The sequence below is a fragment of the Saccoglossus kowalevskii genome, chromosome 16 (assembly GCF_978046115.1).
Source record: "Saccoglossus kowalevskii chromosome 16, keSacKowa6.1, whole genome shotgun sequence".
NCBI lineage: Eukaryota > Metazoa > Hemichordata > Enteropneusta > Harrimaniidae > Saccoglossus > Saccoglossus kowalevskii.
In genome coordinates, this window is record NC_140656.1 from 7,888,262 (window position 1) to 7,909,518 (window position 21,257).

At 39.4% G+C, this 21,257-nt stretch overlaps 1 protein-coding gene across 1 annotated transcript; it reads left to right on the forward strand.

Annotated features, from left to right (window-relative positions):
- Window positions 1-23: 23 nt before the first annotated feature.
- Window positions 24-16,852, forward strand: LOC144357700 (cyclin-dependent kinase 2-associated protein 1-like). The gene is made up of 3 exons (XM_085491709.1): window positions 24-178; window positions 6,693-6,857; window positions 16,645-16,852. Exons 1-3 carry the CDS (start codon window positions 151-153, stop codon window positions 16,710-16,712), a joined length of 261 nt encoding a protein of 86 aa, XP_085347835.1. The 5' UTR covers window positions 24-150; the 3' UTR covers window positions 16,713-16,852.
- Window positions 16,853-21,257: the final 4,405 nt, after the last annotated feature.

Below are 21,257 nucleotides of genomic sequence, written 5' to 3' on the forward strand. Positions count from 1 at the left end.
ACTGAATTGTGGGTTACTACGGTTTTGCGGTTTCGCCATTTTCTGTTGTTTACTATTTAGGACACTTTCACGGACTAATTACGTGCCACGTTCCAGTATTCTTGTCGTTCGCTAAGAATAGTTACATTTAAATATTCTGTAAGTTTAATAATGGACCCATTGTTAAATCGACATAATGGTGAGTATTCTGAAATATAATAGTTGTCTCCAGACACAATTTTTCAGGCGATAGTATTGTTAAAACTGACCAAGTTCTTCGACTGGTCACTGGTCTCCGGCGATGAATTTGATCAGTTCTATGTGAATTTGATTAGTCTATATTTCGTTTTGGAAATACGTCCCACGCAACAAGCAGGACTGCTTCAGCGGGATGTCCTCTGCATGTGTCTCCGTTTATCTGACACAATGTTACGCTTCGCCTTTTGTCCGCAGCCCCTCTGCAAATGCTTTGTCCGTCTCTCCATAGAGGTAACTTTTTACCTCCATGGTCTCTCTAAGCATGGAGCTAAGTTAATAGGCAGAATGTGCCAATTTCTGTGACTCAATAAATCAATAAATAATGGGGGGGTAGCGAATAAGAACCCCTCCTCCAATCTTGAATAGCAAACATTTTTTGAAAACGTGGGCATTAACACTCGCTATAATGTTACCCCCTCCCCAAATGATGTGCAGAGGAGATATTCGCGGGTAAGTTGTGCAAATATATTTATGCTACTAGTAAATTACGATTATATTAAGTGCTTACATTGCTAATAAATAATAACAGATTGGTGCTTCAAACAGTCTACTCTGTGGCATCACTAATATCAACTTAATTAAACTGAACCCAAATGATGTACAACAGCCTGCGTATTCACCTCCTCTGATTGTTTTATGGCAACCAACTATGAACAAAGATGACAAAATAATTATATAATAGTATTATGACATTTTTGGATAGAAATACCACATGACATGGAAACCTGCAAATGGTCTACGGCGAAAGAATGAACATGGGACTGGTCTTTTATTACTTGTTGTTCACCACATGCTAGATATATACACCGACTGTCACCAGTGCTCGTACTCAAAAAAGGTTACACTCACAAGTATTTTTTTTTTTTATATCAAATAGTTTTTTTTATAATGTTTTATAAATTGGTTAAAAACAACTTGACCAATCACAACATCTTAATGAATGCATACTCATACACCAAGTAATGACTGTGATTTTGAACATTTTTTGTTTAAATATACCCACATAAGGATGACCAAATCTTACCAATCTATTGCTTTAGACACAACTGCATGGGCAAATTGACCCTATACAAGGCTAATAATCACATAAAATGCGATCTGAAAACTAAGGTTTGAGTAGTCACCATTTTGTTGAACTGGGTCATGTGGTTGGGTCTGTTGATAATTATGAAGCAAGACACACACTATTATGGAAAATGACACATATTATCTCATCAAATTATTGATGAGAGGCTGACTTTTCAAGATTGAAATGTTTTTTGCATTTCACACAGGGTCCCTGGTAAGTTGTTGCCTTGTACCATAACCCCTGGGGTTCATTTGACCATCTTTTTTTTACTTGCAAGTGATTTAATGTACAACGTTGGTATATAGCGTATATGCTAAGCTTTCAGTGTCCACCTTTCAATGATGGCCATTATAACTTGACACTTATGTCACAGGAAATGTTTTATTAAAAAAAGAAAATCAAAGAAAAAAGATCGATAGTAACAGCTATTTCCAAACGAGTTACTGCTATTCCAAACATGAAACTGGGTCAAAGACCTCATTTTGATACTGATGTGCCAGTATGACTTGTCTTGAATGCAGACATCAGTATATACTGTAGTTGAAATGCAGGTAAACACTTTGAAGTGCCCTCTAGAGTTTCAACACATCGTTATTTTCATTTGTTTGTTTTATTAATTAATTTATGAATGAAATGTGCGTGACAGCAAACACGTACAGAATTACAAAAATAACCACTCGAGGGCGCCCTTGACGGGTAATGGTAGCGTTATTTTTGTGTTCAATATGGCGTACGTCGCGTGTGAATAAAGTCAAGGAATATTTTTGTTTTGTGATTACGATCCGAGTGCAAGGTTTGCGGCACAATGCCGAACTTCTACTGCAGCGTATCGACATGTAGGTCAGGGCCAACGAAGAAAAGGTGTCTTGAAAAATACCCGTTTATCAAAGATGTCACTTTCCATTCATTCCCATCAAAAAGAAACAATAAAAATAGGATTATGCGACAGAAATGGATAGACATGTTGAGGAGAGAACCTGGATGGCAGCCCAATAAATTTTCTCGAGTTTGTTCTCGACACTTCGTTGGTAGCAAAGGGCCGACAGTCGATCACCCTATCCCGACAGTTGCTATGGGTAGCAGCGACTGGACTGGTTCTTCTGTTGGGAGCGATGACGCCGACGAGAAGCTCGCCTTACGCGAAATCAAAAGTGACGCGCTATCGGATATACCTATGGTGGTCAAGGACAGACAGACAACTGGTAAGTTTTATTTTACTATATTGTTTTGCGACGAGTGGCCCGGTTATGCGTAAATTGTTTTCGTAATCGTTTGTTAGTAAGTGCCCGTTGCCTGGTTCGTGCCAGTTAGGTGTGTCCCACACAGACAGCAGTTTTAGTTCAAACAGTGACATTCGGCATTACGTACCAACTGTATAATATTTCTATTTCCTGGTGGATGTTTAATCATTTGTTGTCTCTTTAGTCATTGGTAGTATTTAGTGGGCACTTGTGTTTTGGTCACAGAAAAAAGTTTAATAACCTTCTGCAACATGTGGATTTTATTTTAATTGTGCTCTCACATGTATTTTGATTTTCATTATAAAATCGGATTGTTTCAGTCTTTCATTTTTTTTAATAATGTTGTCAAGAATTCTTTAAAACCTGTGTTGCACAATGACCAGATACATAATTTTTTTTTGCAAACCTTAAATTGCCTTTTTTGTGTTTTTTTTTCTTTCTGGCCATTGATTCATACGCATCTCTGTGCTTGCTTATGTATAGTAAGCATCCATTGAGAGAGAGTTTTGTTTAAAGACGAAGATCGCAATAATAGACTAGAGATCAATTTGATTTATAATTTATTCAACAGGTGGTGATTTTTGCTCCACCAATGATGTACTTTGATTGAATGTTTTCTCGGACATGCCTAGGTCTATTTTATACGTGGTCATACATGAACTCGTAAAGTCTAATGATGCATGTCAATATTCTTCACGCCTTAAATTTATAATAAAAAACACTCACTTGTGGCCATTTTGTTTTATTGCATTTGTTTATATCATCTGGGTTCATTATATTCATTGTGACTGTTATATGAAGCAATGTACACAAAGGGCTATTTATATTTCTTTAATTTTGGTGCCAGGGTTCCCCCAGGGCATTATACAATAAGGGCTCCTAATAATAGTAAATTTTAGCATTACAATGACTACAATAATGGTGATTAACATATGCTATTGTTATGCATATTAGCTGATAATCTATGGTGTTTTCTGGGGACAGCACTGTTGGCCTGAAAATCAATTTTGAATTAAACCTTGTTTTGGTGTTCCACATAAAAACTTCATGTCAGTAGAAAAAAACAGAAACTATATCATGTATGTTATTTACAATGACTTGTCTTACAGTCAAAACATTAACATATATGTAAATTTTAAAATGGTTTGTGCACCTCAAATTAGTCTCTTCATTTGTCATTATATTACAATGCATTTGACACTAAATTAATTTTAATCGTTAAGCACCATATTTTTTGGCCAAAAGTTTGGTGTAATATTTTTATGTGATTTATTTCTTAGTTTTGAATCAAATGAAAATAATTTCTCATTTCATACCAATCTTGAGCAAAATCTGTAAAAAATATGAATAAATTATGTAAATTTATTTGAAAGGTGACAAAAGCAGACTTAGATTTTTAGAGGTAATATCTATTTATATTTCACTGTTGCAAAACGTCATTAACATTATCACACTTTTGTTGCTGTATTGATTGTCAATGTTTGTTAAAATGTTTTTCAATTATATCATTTTCATCTCAACAGATGCTAATTTGAAAACAGTGATGAAAGCTTGTGCAGATAGACATGCAGTTAGGATTACACCAATTAAACCTGCATATACCAGTGTTAAAGTGGTGTCTGTTCAGAACGGTATGATGACAATTGACAACAAACGCTGGGAGAGAAACTCTGCAAAGTTTGTTGCAGTAACACACAAACCAACACACCACAACATGTGCATTAATAAAAATCAACACAAATGTAGAACAGAAAATGGCAAAGTAAAGAACTTGGCAGAAGATAATTGGACAAATATGGTTACAAAGGCTTCAGGTCTGTTTCTATATCCAAATTATATACCTGTACTTCCATAGTATGGCAGAATAGCAAAATCCAGTTTTACTCTAAAGTGTCAAGTACATTGTCTCCCAGATTTGCAGCTCTTACATGGATATACTGACATTTCAGCTATCATGTAATTTCACTAATTTACTGTGAATGAAAACACAATCCAACTAGCATTTTTGCAAATATAGCTCACTGTTTTGCAAACCAAATTGCAATATTGACAGTTCAAATGTAACAGTTTGTATTGGTAAGCTTATATCGATACAGTGTAGTAACCCAACAAAACAGTGAGCTTATATTGCAATTCTGCTCATTGAGTTGCATTTTCATTCACAGTAAGATGTACTTAATTCAGCAAAAACTCTGTTCTTATTAGCTAGTTATTATTAGTTTTCACTAAATTATAATTCTGCTAATTTATGCATTGAGTTAAACTACCCAGTAAACTTCAATTTCTTGATTGCATCTACACATGTACTTCAAAGTGTTTCTACAATATAACCATGATAGACACTTTCCAGATTAAAAATACTTATTTTCAGATCACCTGTCCCTATAGCATTTGTTTAGTAAGTGACCGCCATATGTATGTCAGGTAGTTTTGCATTTTGATAAAAAAAAGTGTAGCTTTGTTTTCTGTACAGAAATATCTTTGTATTTTTTTTAAGTTAATATAAGGACAACATGTAAGCTGTGTCTATACATTATGTTTTTGTAGTGTGATGTAGAAAGCCAACAAGTGGTCATTTTGATGTAGTCTAACAATACCATGACTTAAAGCTAAATAAAGTTTTGAATTAAAAAAAATATATTGTTAGATAACATGGACACTTTTATTACATTTTTGCTGACTTGAAGTCAGTTTGGTTTTTATCACTGATGTACAATAAGAGCACAGAGTTTGATCTATGATACAAATCTGACCAGGTTCAATTATTTTGCATGGTAAATATTCAGCCATATTTACTCACAGTTATTGTAATCTATAGGTCAATAAAAGGTCAATCGATTGCGGCTGGCATTCATATTGCATAATAAGTTACACATGCATTATTCTTGCAAAGAACATTGTCATTTAGTTTTATTTAATCAAACCATTATGTTTATGATATGACTGACCCCAAAATTATAGCTTGTTAGTTGTTTAATACAATTGAGTCGTAGCAGACATTTATTTGTTTATTTTTTTGTCGATGTAAATAATCTCTCCAGGGTAGAGATTATAATTGAAATTAGCATACAGCTGATATGTCTGTTAACATATATGTTGCTACAGCTGTGACTCAACAGTGTGGAGTCATTCGTAATCCTTCCATTGCAAGTAATTATTTTTTGGAGGTGGTAGAATTGTTAAAATTATGTTATTTGAATGAACTCTTAAGAGTTTTTGAATAAGTGATGATGGTTATCGCAAATGTTTTATACACACAGCCATGACAACCACCACACTTGTTTTGAGTGAATACTGTAAAAATACTGTAATTTAGCTTGTAATTTATTTTGGTTGTTTTGTATTGAATTTATTTTCACTGATTTCTGATGAGTTCGATTGTAAAATATAAGGAAAAAGGTACATTCATGGGATTATATTTTCACTGAATCGCCCCTTCAGAGAAAATAGTGAAAATAAAGTACTTCACAGTACCGGTATATGAAATTGAAAGAATGGAATGGATGTCAATGAAATGTGAAATATTGAAACAAAACAAACACAGCGATGTTTTTAATATAAAATGAAATGCAAGTGTCACATGCCATATGCATAAAAAGATTTCTCACCAAGTCATGGAGATTGAGCAGTGGCTTGTTAAACTACCACTTGGCACTGTCTGCCAATTACATGATCCACTAAACATTAACTTCTATTAGAAATGCATGCAGTATACATGTACCATATTCAGCCTATTAGTAGTGCATACATTTACATAGATAGTGGTCCATGGCCAAAATGCACTTTTTGGTTTATGTGAATTTCTAATAGAGATGCGATTACAACTTTTATCAGTTTTAATTTCGTTTTTAATTTCCCCCATTAATATCATTTGAACTGTGAACATTTTATTGCCTTTAATTAAACTAGAATAAGCTATGTATTTTATAAATGAATGCAATAAAATTATTTTGTTCTATGATCACACCAACCTTTTGTTAAGGTGGAAATACTGTATTTACTCTATTAGTTACTTTACTGTAAGCTGATCCATCAATTCACAATTAATAAAACTGCAGATTATATGGACCTGACAATGTTTTCATCATTGTTGTATACTATTATGTAACATACTTTTACTCATATTAGATATTTTTATCACCTAGTAATGGTACCTGGTACACCGATGATGATTCACCCATCTTTGGGTGGTAGAGCACCGCAACCACAAAGTCGATACGCTGATCTGTTAGCAGTAATCGAAGACATGAGTAGGGATATCAGACCAACTTATGCAGGAAGTAAAAGTTCTACAGAAAGACTTAAAAGAGGTCGGTAGCTGTCGAGATCTGACACTTTCCTGGGCGGTATTGTGTCAATTTTATTTTTTGCTAATTAAACCAGTGACTTGTTTTAATTGTTAGAAGTGAGCTTTCAGATTACTGATCATAAAAGTTGTATGATCTTTGTTTGCTTCGTCTTTTTGAAAACAAATGCAAAATTTAGATCAACAGCATTCCCAAAATTGATTACCTATGGATGTAGTTGAATCATAAAAAAAGTAAAAGTAATTGAGACTTCAAAGTTGTTGTCTGGTTGCTGCTACTGTCTTCCACTCAATATATGGATTGGCAACACCCATCAAAGCTATGTGCATACAAATACTGAATACACCCTTACATGTATACCTGAATTCAGACAAGTAATAACCGTCACTGGTAGACTGTTGACAGTCCCTCTGTTTTTTTTCATTAAAATGATTTAATCAAACGCCATAATGCATTTGGGAAATGCTGAAGACATTTCATGTGAGGAATGCAAGGCCTGAGGTACTGTTATAAGGCCATTACGCCATCCTTTGCCACCATAGATAATTCTGTGGCGATCAATGTTAGCATGGAGGTAAAAAGAGAAGAGATGACACTATTTAAGCCTGTTTTAAGCTGTTTACATAGCTCCATGATGTTACTGACAGGTAGAATGAAATTTGATCACAATTTATGCAGTTCATAGTCAACAGGACATAAACAGTATAGCATCTAAATTGGCTTTTTTGATTGAAGGAAATGTCATATTCGTTCACAAAGTTTTGTCATGCGAAAATTTGACCTTTGAATTTGTAGTTCTGGAGACAGTGAACAGGAAATGACGAGACAAGACAATCAAATAAACATTTGTGTGACATTAAAAAAAATAGCGATTTGAACAGATGAGGTGCAGATGAGCTATGCCTATATGCAAATTTTACTCCTTCATCCAGATGCATGCATAATTAATAAATATTAATTAATAATAATTAATTTAGTCTATAACTAATGTGTCTCTGGCATTACTGCCTTTGCACATGAAGTGTCTTCAATCATTCTAGTTAAAAAAAACAAAAACATTAGGCCTGAGGGACTGTCTAGTCTAGACACTGGCTTATCTTTCAATTGTTTCCACACTCTATTTGTATGCAAATGAAAACTAATGATGAGCTTTTCTTTGAAATGCAATAAATTAAAATTATTTTTTTCATTAAAATATTTATTTTGTCCCCAGATACATAAACTATGACATGGTAACATTAATATACCAATATGTAAATTGGAACATCAGCATAGTAATTGTTTCACAGGCACTTTAAAGGTTGTTGTTGAGGTCATAATGTAAACTGCTAAATTTTCACTGCTACGAATTTGCATGATTTCCTGATGGCATTTATAAAAGAAAAATGTTGTGATTCTGTGTCATATGAGCTCAGACATATTTACAAAATTTGATAATTTTCACAGACTTGCTAAATTTATAAAAAATAGTGTCACGAAATAAAGTGGTTTACAGTATAAGTACAGTGAAAGCATAGTGTAAGGTCCAGTATGATTCTGCTGTACGACTGTTCAGTAAATCACAGACAAAAAAATGTTATGATTATTGTGTAGAAAAAGTTTTGTATATTATGTCCAAGACTTAACTTGTTGATCTCCAATGTCATCATGGTAGTAGTCATAGTAATGAACACCTAATCCCTTCCATTGGTTAAAATTGTTGGACAAATTTTTAAACTTTTGTATTTTAGATCATAATGATTTCTTTCAGGTCAGTAAGATATAAAATGACGCAGTCCGAAAACAGGGACTTGTGTTTTGACCTCTGTGACCGCACAGAGTGCGTGCGTGCAATTACAATTAAACTTCACACATACATCATACATGACAATTCACTACGTTCAATTACCCACCATATACTCCGGTCAGTCAAAATGACTATTTTGAACTGTAGGCATTAATCAGCGATTCTGCCGGTGACGGAGAGATAGAATCTAGGTCAGGGGAAGCCCCATGACCTCAAGATTCTCTTTCCCTTACGTCACGAACCCACGTGACCGAGGCCACATGGCAGCGCCACAGGTAGCCGTCAATCACTCTGATTTTCTCTCCGCCTCGAGTGGAGATGAAATCTAGCGAGCTCTGCTGGATCGCCTGCTTATTTTTTCCTGTCCGGGTTTATAGCTTGGGTTGTTGCCGATGCACGGCATCCGACATTGTAGCTGGTAGGATAAGTTTTCCTTGTCATTTTTACCCTCGTGTCATTTTCCCCTTTGTGTGTAGTATTTTTCACAACAAAGAAATTAAAACCCGGCGCCACTACGTAACCAGTTGGTTTTCATTGCGGCACCTTTTACAACTGTAATTCGTTTCCCTCATGCATGTCGTCTTTTATTTACAATGTATTTAGCAATATATAGATGTAATGACAGCACCAGGGCTCGCTGCCGTTTTCTTTCCGGTCTCCTCGTGTTTTGAGTAGACCGTGCAGTGGTTATATTCAGAATTTACCAGCATAGAACCCGCATCCGAGATACTTTGTCGTAGCTACGTGCGGGGTTTGGAGTTTTTGTGTGAAAGTGTGTTTTTTTTCCTGAAGTTCTGAGGCCTGAGATTTTCTTTCAGATCCATCAAAATCGCTGAGACTGACCGCGTCACAGCATGAGTGGAAAGTCCTCACGCTCGGCTACCGGTACTTAGTGTACCGGGACGCCGAGTAAGAAGACCGACGGTGAAAGTACAGATATTTTTCTCGGTCTCCCCCGCTGACGCCCCCCCACTTTCAGCCAGCTAGGGTTCGTCACGTGGTAACGGTACAACGGTAACAAATTTATCCTTGTGTCCAGTCCCCGCTGTGGATTTTGACTCCTTTCTTACCGACCCACGGGCGTCCCCAGAGGGAACCGACCCTGTCATGAGACGCACAGTCGAACACGCTCTCTCTCACATATTTAAAGTGAAAGAAGACGCAGTTCACTCGCGTCGGATACAGCCGGTACTCCGGGTGGTCCCTCAGAGTCTTCCATCTGTATGACTCGGTAAGCCACGCTTTTGGGGTGAGGCAGAGTATCATCGATCCCAGTGATACGATGTATATACCCCCACCCTTGATCCTAAAGCGACCACCTAAGGTTGCTTCAACGCTTATGGGATCACGGGCATCGGGATCCAAAGCAACCCCGTTGGGACGTCTCTCCCTGTCCGTCTGAGTGCGGAGTGGGGCGCAGAGCACACAAACGGTGTTGATGGGCGGCGTTGGTCAGCCGCGGAGAATGTAATGCTTAAGGCCCCCGGGTGGGGATGACATTAGGCAACACTTCCCACTGGACCAAATGCTACCCAGTCGGTGTGTCTCGAAATCAGACCCCATAGTGTTGGATGAGACCAAAACGCCCCCCAACCGGATTCCAAGGCTCCTTCCCCAGACCCTGGTACCACGAATTTGGCAAACCGGGCAAAGGGGGATAGCCACGTTCCATGGGTGTATTTGCCAATTGAAGACGACCCATCCAGCCCAGAGGGCAGAGTTGCTTGAGTGCATTATTATGCGTGCCCAGCACTCTGGAGACCTTGGAGGCAGAACGCACCAGCCTCCTAGACCAGGCAACATTTTTACTGGTGAGCCACCGCACATCTACATGCGACACCCCCTAGTGTTGCCTGGCTCGCTTGGCCAGGGCCAAAATTGTGCTACGAGACGCGGCCTTAGACGCACATGTTTTCGCCGACAAGCTGAGCCGGGGTACGTCCCCACCTCAGTGATGCAGACTGGACATCCTCTACCCTCTTTGTTCAGGGAATGGTGGGTACAGTGTCGGAGCTTCAGAGTGCAATGAATCAGAGGGTTTAGATTGAATCCGCTAGCTAGTTGGTCCTGCCATGGGCAAGCGGAGGGCACCCCAAGCACAGAAAACACAATGCCCTAGGGCATCGTCCGCTAGCCAGAGTCAGCCAGGAGGCAAGCGCTTATACCCTTCCATGGGAGGGAAGGTTAGTGGCGCGCCCCCAGGGAGGTAAGAGCCAGGTGGTGGCTCCTCACCCTCTCTGGGCGGACGTCTATCCGGCAGCAGGGGAAGCATGTTTTATGCTCACCTCTGCAACGGGGGGGGGGGGGGGGGGGCAGGCACATGTTCGGTGAGTGGCCAGGTCACAACTTAGTGACTACTTCAGGCCTTGGGGAACTCGCCTCATGGGGGAAGGGAGCACCCCCCTCGCAACTGCCGAACACATGGCCACATATCCCTGTCGTACACAGATTGCACCGGTGGAGTCCGGTTTGGAGACAGCGGGTGACCGATACCTGGACCTTTCCAGGTGGTGACATCCGTTTACGGGATACTGCTGAAATATCCATATCCCCCCATCAGTGTCTCCCCTGTTGGGCACTGTCAGGGGACTCCTGCAAGGCGGAAGCAATCAGACAGGAAGTAGCAGTTTGCTGGGGAAAGACGCCATACACAGGGTACATCAGCCGGAACTAAGTCCAGGCTTCTACCCAAATGTGTTTGTAGTACCAAATCTACAGTTTTGGACCTAGGCAGAGTGAATCAGTATCTGCTCCTCGATCAGTTCCACATGGAGACACCATTCAGGGTTCTTCTTTCCATCCACCGTTTTGACTGGCTAGCCCCGCTAGAATTAAGCGGGGCCTACCTGCACGTATCGATGCATCCAGCGAGTTGCCATCTCCTTTGAATCACCCAGCTAGGCGAAGTATTCAAATTTCGGGTGCCCCCTCATTCGGGTTAGGCACAGCGCCCTACGTGTTCACCAGAGTGATGAAACAGGTAGTGCTGCTGCTTCATCAGATGTCGGTACGCCTCAATCTGCACCCAGACTACTGGTTACCAACAACCCGGGCATGGGGTAATAGCGTGTCAGGCTAACACAGGATTTACTTCACCAGTTGGGCTCGTTAGTAAATCGACAAGTCCCACCTCAACCCAAACGCGCAGTTGGTGTCCCTGGGCATGGAGTTTTGAAACAGAGGTAAGCTTGGCTGAGCTATTTCAAGTGTATTGCTTAGCGCTAAGCAGCCTAGCCGAATGCCTAGTCAGCGTTCCCTCGGTGTCCCTCCATGAACTAATGCAGATCATCGGAATGATGACCTCGGTTCGAAGGGTCGTTCCCCAGGTAGCACTACGCAGCCGCCCGGTATAGCGCTTGTTATAACGCCGAGCTCTCCTATGGGAACTAGATAGGCGGGTTTCAATCTCAGACCAAGTGAAGGAAGCCCTGCCCTGGTGGTCGTCACTGGCCAACCTCGGACAGAGGGACCCGCTCGCCGCAGGTATGACTCTGGTAACAGATGCCTCCGCCCAAGGTTGGGGAGCTAATCTATTAGACGAACAAGCCCAAGGATATGACTCCCGCATAAGTTTCGGGACCACCATATCAACCGGCTCGAACTGAGAGCAGTGTACTTAGCACTACCACGCTTTCTACCTGTAGTTTGAGACCACAGAGTCCTGCCCCAAACAGACAACGCAGCGGTGGTCTCCTTCAAAAAGGAGGGGGGGACGCATTCCCCATCGTTGTCAGTCCTAGCGGAGCAAAATCCTCCTTTGGTGCCTGGAATACAATGTGGAGCTAACCGCACACCACCTTCCAGGGGTGGGGAACAGTCTGGGGACTCCCTTTCAGGCCGACTCCGTCTCCAGAACACTGAGTGGCTGATACCTCAGTGGGTAGCCTCCAGGCTGTTTCGGCTGTGGACGGTTCAAGGTTAGACTGTTTGCCGCCCTAACACCAAGCTCCTGATGTTCTTAACACTCCTGCTGACTCCAGGGGCCTGGGCCGGGGTCGCTTTGCTACCCCGCGAACCCACATTGTTATGTACGCCTTTCCTCCCTTCCTGCTAGTCCACTGGGCACTGGAGAAGACTTCGACAGGTGCGCACCTGCATATTATCATTGGTCGCACCCAATTGGCCAAACAGGGCCTAGTTTCCACTTCTGTCGGAAACGATAGTCGAAACACCAGCAGTGCTTCCTGACTTACCGGACCTGCCATCCCAACCAGACGGCGCACTACCAACGAGCCCAGCGGGTATCACTTACACACATAGAGGCTCTCATTAGACCCGCACATACGAAAGCTTTATCTGAGCGGGCTGCCAATGTCCTGGCCAGGGCGAACAGGGATTCCACCAATGCAGCCTACATTTCTAGGCTGCGAGCATACACTGGTTTAAGATTCATCCATACCATCCCTCTATTGGCCAGGTAGCAGGCTCCTTCGTCCACCTGAACAAGACTAACCGATTGTCCTATTATTAGGAGACTATTTACTGCTTTCCAGACGCTGAGACCCCATACAAGGGAACCACCCAACTGGGACTTGTCGGCTGTGTTGTCCGCTCTAAGCAGGCCGCCCTTTGAGCCTCTCCGATCAAGCACTACTCAAATTTTTGATGTGGAAAATAGTCTTCCTACTGGTCCTCGCCTAAGGTAGGCGTCAGCCAGAGCTGGGGGGCATTGTCCTTCTCGTTATGGACAATCAAGTTGTGCTAAAGACACGAATCAGGTTTCTCGCCTAGAACCAAATCCCAGGACACGATCCTCACCCGATCGTCATCCCCCGGCTGGCAAATATTGTCGGTCCAGAGTATCAGGAGGAATTGCTTCTCTGCCTGGTCCGAGCGCTGAGTTGCCACGAGAACCATACCAGGTTTTCCAGACGGGGAACCAAACACATGTTTTTGTGTTACCCTGGCAAACAGGATAAGCCGGCTTCCCCGACTTCCATCTCCAGGTGGATTACTGCGACTGTACTGGAGGTCTATAATACACTATCCTCCTCAACACAGACCTTGCAGAGACACCAATTGCTAACTCACTAGGGCAGGCTTCTGGAGGACGCAGAACGTCTTCATCAACTACTACCTAAGAGACACCCAATCTATTGAGCAGGGTCTCTTCAGGTTAGGCCCCGTCGTAGCGGGTCAGGCCTTGTTTGCTGACCCAGCCCGAACGATATCGCATAGGCGATAAGTCAGTCTCGGCATTTTTCCGGGCAGATTGTCTGTACCACTAGCACTTCCTGGAAGCTCCCAGGTTTCGCTTCTGTCGACCTACGCCCTCATGCGAACTGTTTCGGTCCGACATCAAGCTTACCACCCCCGAATTCGGGCACATCGAACCCTGTCACCACAGCAGCATTGGCTTCTTGCTTCGGGAACAGCACAGGCAAGGTAAGACACCACCCTTCTTGGGTCTTAACTTAGGTTTTTAAGTTTGTTTTCATCCCGGACTGGGGAAAAGTCTTTCATCATTCTCCTTTTTTTCTGTTTGCTCAGAGAAACCTGCCACCTATCGGTGTCATTTTGACTGACCGGAGTCTATGATGGGTAATTGAACGTAGTGAATTTAGGCCTATTCACATAGTTCATCAGTGTTCTCCCCAGGCCTTTCAAGCACTGCGGGCCCGCGTCGCTTAGACAAACAGCCGCATCGCTTTTGTTTTGCCTGCGATCCATGAAATCCTGCCTGCGATGCTTATTCACATTGTATTGTTTACAAGTGTCAGCCTCGTCTAGCACATCTTTAAAACAATAACATGTATTGATCGAAAGGTAATCCCGCCTTTGTACATAGTTAGCCTTACAAAAACAGTGATAAAAACGGAAGTCTACAAAAAGTTACCAAGTCTATCAAGGGTGCGGAGCTGGCAAACCCAAAATACTAGGGTAGTAATAATTTGCCCATTGCGTCGGGATGGTTTATCCCGAGTTGCTGCACTGTGATTAATTGCGTTTTTACTACTTTATCGCCAGTGACACTAATTACCAAGAATTAAAAAAACAAGTGAAATTAAGTCGCATCGGAAAAAAAACCTGTAAATAAATCGAAGTAAAAATTATTCAACTGCAGACGAGACGGACCAGGAAAAAACGAACCCTGACCTCTAGAAATACCTCATTCATAGTGCGTCATTACCAAGGAACGCCACCCTAAGGCGACGTAACGCATGTAGTGTAGTGATTGAGGTAGCAAAGATGGCGGCGCAGAGTGCATGTTTTTCCGCGACAACATTTCGTTGGCGATTTTCATGTAATTTATAAGTTAATCATCAATGAATCGTTTTAATTAAGCAAACATTCTAAGTTTGTGTATTTTTAAACAAAAAAGTCAGGGACCGATGATCGCAACAGCAGCGGTGAATACCCGTTCAACGCAATGTCGTCAGCTGACAATGTTACGGTGATCGTAGCGTTACACAAATAATAGATAGATCAATGAAAAATCGCTGACTTTAGTTTTGAAATGCCGTTATAGAAAAAAAATGTCATTATTGATTTATTAATTTCTTCATACAGATTTTACAAATTTAACAAACAAATCGCTCCCCCCCCCACCCCGTCGTATGAACTGACAGTAACATTGGCACTGACTGTACTTGTACACAAAATAATGATGAACCAGTTACCTCCACGGATAAACAATATATTTACTGACTGGCTATAAGTATTTCCATTTCTTTCCTGTTCTATTTCAAACTGTATTTGACTTGATGCACACATAAAACACAATGAATGTAAATGATAAAAAATATATATGTTGGGGAAACTAATTATTATGCAAACAAAATTATGCAAATAAGATGTATTGTTATGTAAATTAGCCGCGATGCTTGGCTTAGAGTCTGGGGAGAACACTGGTTCATACCCACCATAGACTCTGGGTCCCCCCAACCTCCCACTTTTTCCATCGCGTTGGTCTAAGTCCTCGAGGCAGAGAGAAAGGAACCAGAGTGATTGACGGCTACCTATGGCGCTGCCATGTGGCCTCAGTCATGTGGGTTCGTGACGTAAGGGGTAAAAGAATCTTGAGGTCATGAGGCTTCCCCTGACCTAGATTCTATCTCTCCGTCACCAGCAGAATCGCTGATTAATGCCTACAGTTCAAAATAGTAGTTTTGACTGACCGGAGTCTATGGTGGGTATGAACTATGTGAATAGACGGGTTCGGAGAACCCTCGCCTAATTATACATTATGCACATCAATTTATTTCACAATCTGATTCAAGATGGCCGATTGGCAGCCATTTTTATACGGAAAATCAGCAAAATTAAGCATTTTTCGGCTGTTTACAGATGGATTTTGTTCAAACTTGGTATATACATTGGACATTATAGGACCTTGATGCACATCATTTTGTTTTTCAGATACGATTCAAAATGGCCGACTAGCAGCCATTTTGTTTTAATGAACGTATTCTAGTGCCGTATCTCTGACTTGCTTTGACTGATTATGTTCAAAATTTAAATATTTATTATACATCATGTCATGGATATACATTGGTTTGATGGTCCTATTCAAAATGGTGGCCATTTTTGTGCTAAAAAATCATCAAATATCAAGCATTTCTGGCATTTATGGATGGATTTCGTTCAAACTTGGTACATACGTTGGGCATTACGGGTTCCTGATGCAAGTCATTTTATTTTTCAGATTGGATTCAAAATGGCTGACATGCTTTGACTGATTATGTTCAAATTCTTAATATTCATTATACATCATGTTAAAGATATATACATGTATTCAAAATGGCTGATTTTGTTTTAATTAATGCTGTTCCAAAGTAATATCTCCCAATATGGACAAGTACCCATTTGACGATCTGATACAAATGTCAATCATTTTAATGTTCAACAATCATCATAATCATATTCCTGACATGGTTATATTCCAGCTATATTACTATAAACAAAACTATATATCTTAAATTCGATAACTAACGGGGACTGTGCCATGCATGGCTCGTTTTATTACCTTCTTTATATATATATTTTTTTTATCTCCACATTTAGGTATAATTCATGCCAGAGCTTTGGTAAGAGAGTGTCTAGCCGAAGCTGAGAGAAGTTCAAGAATATAAAATAAGACTTTTATGTACTTCAGATTTACACCTTCAATTTAAAGGGCACGTCATCTCTGCACTGCTCACATGTATAAGGTACTTGCCCACTGAAATTGAAACAATATATTGATAGATCTCAACTTATGGATTCAATATTAGCCATATGTGTTCTGTGGTACTTCCATAGTGTATTTTTCTTATGTGAATAATAGAAGGATTCAGGTAAGCACATGTGCAAGGTGTTCACATGATAAGGGAAATTTACAGTGGGAGTACATCCTAATTAGGTAACTAAACTTTGCAATTTTTTTCTGTTGATATTTTTAAAATATTGTAAAATCTGTATTAGAAGCAGTGGCTTCTATTAAAATGGTACAATACAACGGAGGGGATGCAGCTTCTATTAGAGCATCTACACATGGAAATTGTGAATGTTTGGTTCTTAGTTATTCAAAAAGAATGGGTGCGACTTCTATTAGGGATGTCGCTTCTAATACAGATTTTACAGTAGTTCATTATCTGAAGGGGTGACAGCTACACTCTTGAGGTGCAATTTTAAAAAAGCCAAATTCAAATCCACTGAAGATGGAAAAACTATATTAGCATGTGGAAACTAAATGAAATAGTTCACATATGACATTTGATTTAGACTCAAAAATAAGCAAACACAAAGAATAGCAACTGATGTATTTATAAGTGTTGTTACATTGAAATGCTTTTGCTAAGATTTGTATTCATGAAGTAAACTCTCGTTGAATCGCAGCAACTCACAGCAAAGTGCAACTGTTATTGTTTAAATTATCTTTTCCATTTGTACTACACATTGTTGATCTGTTTTATTTACTGAAAACTGTTCTATGGTTATCGATTCAAACACTACTCACAGATTCATCTGGTAATCATTCACTACTTTTACATGACCTTTCAAAGTCTACATTTATATTCCTTCTACAAAAATACTGCCAGGCGAGAGACATGGCTTTTTTTTTAAGATAATGGCTGAGAAAAGTGAATGGTCATTATTCTTATCAATGACGCATTAAATTAATAGCGACTTTCTAGATTATATTAAATGCTTTAAAGATCTCAAAACCAGCAAAATTATGACCAATACATGCCAACATTTTTCATTCAACTCCACATGGGGTAATTTTGAATACAAAGTTCAAAACAAATTATATTTTCTGTTATTTAAGATTCTTTATTCATATACACTGTATTTATTTGACATTTAAGTCTAAGAGACAATCAGTAATCACTGAGGAATATTGCAGCCCGATTTTTATATTCTTTTGGGTGCTTTCACTTCAATTAAAAGGATTTTTGAGAAAAGTTAAAAACTCTGACGTATGATGTAAAGTTGCTGCATGCATTTGTTTGGTGATCACCACAAGATTACATCTATTATGACGAGAGTGTGTAATATCCCTTGATGTTTTTACACAATGCAATTTTGAGCTGTAGTAAATTCAGACTTTCAAACAACATGTTAAAACTATAATTGAAACAAAATAAAAATTTATATCTGTGGTTATCGTGTCTGTTGCGTACTCTGACATATCGGTTTAGATAAAACAGACCTATTTATTTGTGTTAAAGTTATTGACCAAGCCAATCTGATTAAAATCCGAAGTAGGTATGAGGCTCCATTTTTTTTTTTTTTTATAACCCTTTATATTATATTTATTTGTATTTTAGTTTGAATATGTTGATTTTTTTGGTTTTTCTTGCTGTTAATCAGTTCTTAGAAAATCGCGTCCTAGTCGCCTCTAACTTTTTCTTGCCGTTAATCAGTTCTTAAAAAATTGTGTCCCAGTCGCCTCTAACTATGTAGATGTAGTTAGAGGCAACTGGGACACAATTATCTAAAAACTGATTAACGGCAAGAAAAAACAAAAAATCAACATATTCAAACTAAAATACAAATAAATATAATATAAAAGGTTATAAAAAATAATAAAAAAAAAATTGGAGCGTCATACTTACATCGGATTTTAATCAGATTGTGACCAAGCATGCCTGTATTGATTTTTACCCATTCTGAGAAATTTGTACATATCAATCATTTAATTTGCATAATAATCAGCTAATTGTAAGAAAGTTCAAGTGAATTGAAAATATGTCATTTTCGTCATATTTTCATATTATGGATTCATGCCATCTGGACACTGAAAATGAACAAAGAAAAATAGGGTGAAAAGAACAAAGCACTCACCGTTTATCACAGTTACAGTCGACTAGCATCATATTGCTAGCAGTGGGGAGGGGGAGGCTCACATAGGAAATGTTTACATTATATACTGCCCAAATGGGCTTCATTTTCTTGAATATTTCCTTGTTATGGGAATAAAATCTGTGAACATGGATCAGATTTCTAAATACTAAAGTGTATAACAAATTTTCTGAGGCTTCGTAGTTCTGGAACTTATTTTCTCGAACATGGCTTGACCGATTTGTACATTCTTATGCACATTGATTTGTATTTTTGTTTCGTTAACAAACTGAAATCACAAAATTTCATGTCATCAAACATTTTCTGAGGATGATGATTAATTTTATGGAAACTTGGTATGAACATTAAATATGACGGGTCATGCATGGTAGTTGGTCTTGTGATTTGATTAAAATCAACACGCCATAAAGCATTTCTTGGACATGCATAGGCCAATTTTATTCACAATTCATGTTTTATCATTCTAAAAGGGATATTGAGAATATTACAGTACATATTAGTATTTTTTTATGCAATTACAATAAACTCGTTGTTCATTTTAAATTGTTCCCATTTTCAAGACATTTATTGCCATAAAAATACTGTTTTGCTTCTTTTTTCAGTTTCGAAAGAAAAGTTCAAATTGCCTAATAATCCCGATTTCGTTTTGTAATGTATAACTGTATTGGGTTTGTATACTTTTTCTATAAATTGCGCTCTCTAGTGACGAAGCCCTTCAATGACGTAAATGGGTGATACTACAGCCATTCGAAGCGTCGATATCGTTTTGATCTGTAGTACATCAATGAAGTTTTTGTTTTGAGAGATTTCACTTTATTCCGAGTGAGGAACGACAACACCACCAAACACAGTGGTCGATTTCGACGTCCTGTCACTGGAGGGCGCGGTGTATGGTAATTGTGTATTGTACATGTTAATTAAACAGTTGATTCCTGAAATGTGTTTATTTTATAAACGGTGTCAGGGAAGACCACTTAATGTAATGTGTGTTTTTTCATTGCTTAGTTTGGATATAGTGATTAAAAAAAAGTCTGGCAATTTCTATTTCACAGTTTCTATTTGAAATGATCCTTTGATCAGATAGACCAGATGTGTACAAAAGTAAAAGGTATTTTGCCTCTCAGTTTTTCATAATAGATGTGCTAAGACTATATAATTCACTCGCTAACTAGAGCTTTCCAGTGTTCTACACTGTCTATAGGTGAAGTGTTGGTGCAAATAGTCACTCCGGAGTAAAACGACTTAGTCAATAACTGGTCTGATAGAGAAACTCACAATAACATACACTGAAGAATGATTTGAAAATACTATGTTCACTGCACCTGTGTAATCTGGGTTGCCTGAGTTGCCCGATTCGGCCATTGGGGTGCTGGTTTGCAAATCTTGTAGACAGTGAGGAATTCTAAAACAACATGATCGTATCTACCAATCAGATCGATTTAAATAGTCGTTTTCTAACAATCAGATCGATTCACACGGTCGTTTCTACCAATTAGATCAATTCGCGCGATCGTTTCTACCAATCAGATCGATTCACGTGATCGTTTCTACCAATCAGATCGATTCACGCAATCGTTTCTACCAATCAGATCGATTCACGCGATCGTTTCTACCAATCAGATCGATTCACACGATCGTTTCTACCAATCAGATCGATTCACACGTTCGTTTCCACCAATCAGATCGATTCACACGATCGTTTCTACCAATCAGATCGATTCACGCGGTCGTTTCTACCAATCGGATCGATTCACGCGATCGTTTCTACCAATCAGATCGATTCACATGGTTGTTTCTACCAATCAGATCGATTCACGCAATCGTTTCTACCAGTCAGGTCGATTCACGCGATCGTTTCTACCAATAAGATCGATTCACACAATCGTTTCTACCAGTCAGGTCGATTCACGCGATCGTTTCTACCAATAAGATCGATTCACACGATCGTTTCTACCAGTCAGGTCGATTCACGCGATCGTTTCTAACAATCAGATCGATTCACACGGTCGTTTCTACCAATTAGATCAATTCGCGCGATCGTTTCTACCAATCAGATCGATTCACGTGATCGTTTCTACCAATCAGATCGATTCACGCAATCGTTTCTACCAATCAGATCGATTCACGCGATCGTTTCTACCAATCAGATCGATTCACACGATCGTTTCTACCAATCAGATCGATTCACACGTTCGTTTCCACCAATCAGATCGATTCACACGATCGTTTCTACCAATCAGATCGATTCACGCGGTCGTTTCTACCAATCGGATCGATTCACGCGATCGTTTCTACCAATCAGATCGATTCACATGGTTGTTTCTACCAAT

Bases quoted from the DNA above. Each gene is read 5' to 3' on its own strand.
- LOC144357700 (XM_085491709.1), top strand. From the start codon at position 151: ATGGACCCATTGTTAAATCGACATAATG. The intron at 179-6,692 runs GTGAGTATTCTG...TTTATCACCTAG, and splicing joins ATTGTTAAATCGACATAATG to TAATGGTACCTGGTACACCG. The intron at 6,858-16,644 runs GTCGGTAGCTGT...CTCCACATTTAG, and splicing joins TACAGAAAGACTTAAAAGAG to GTATAATTCATGCCAGAGCT.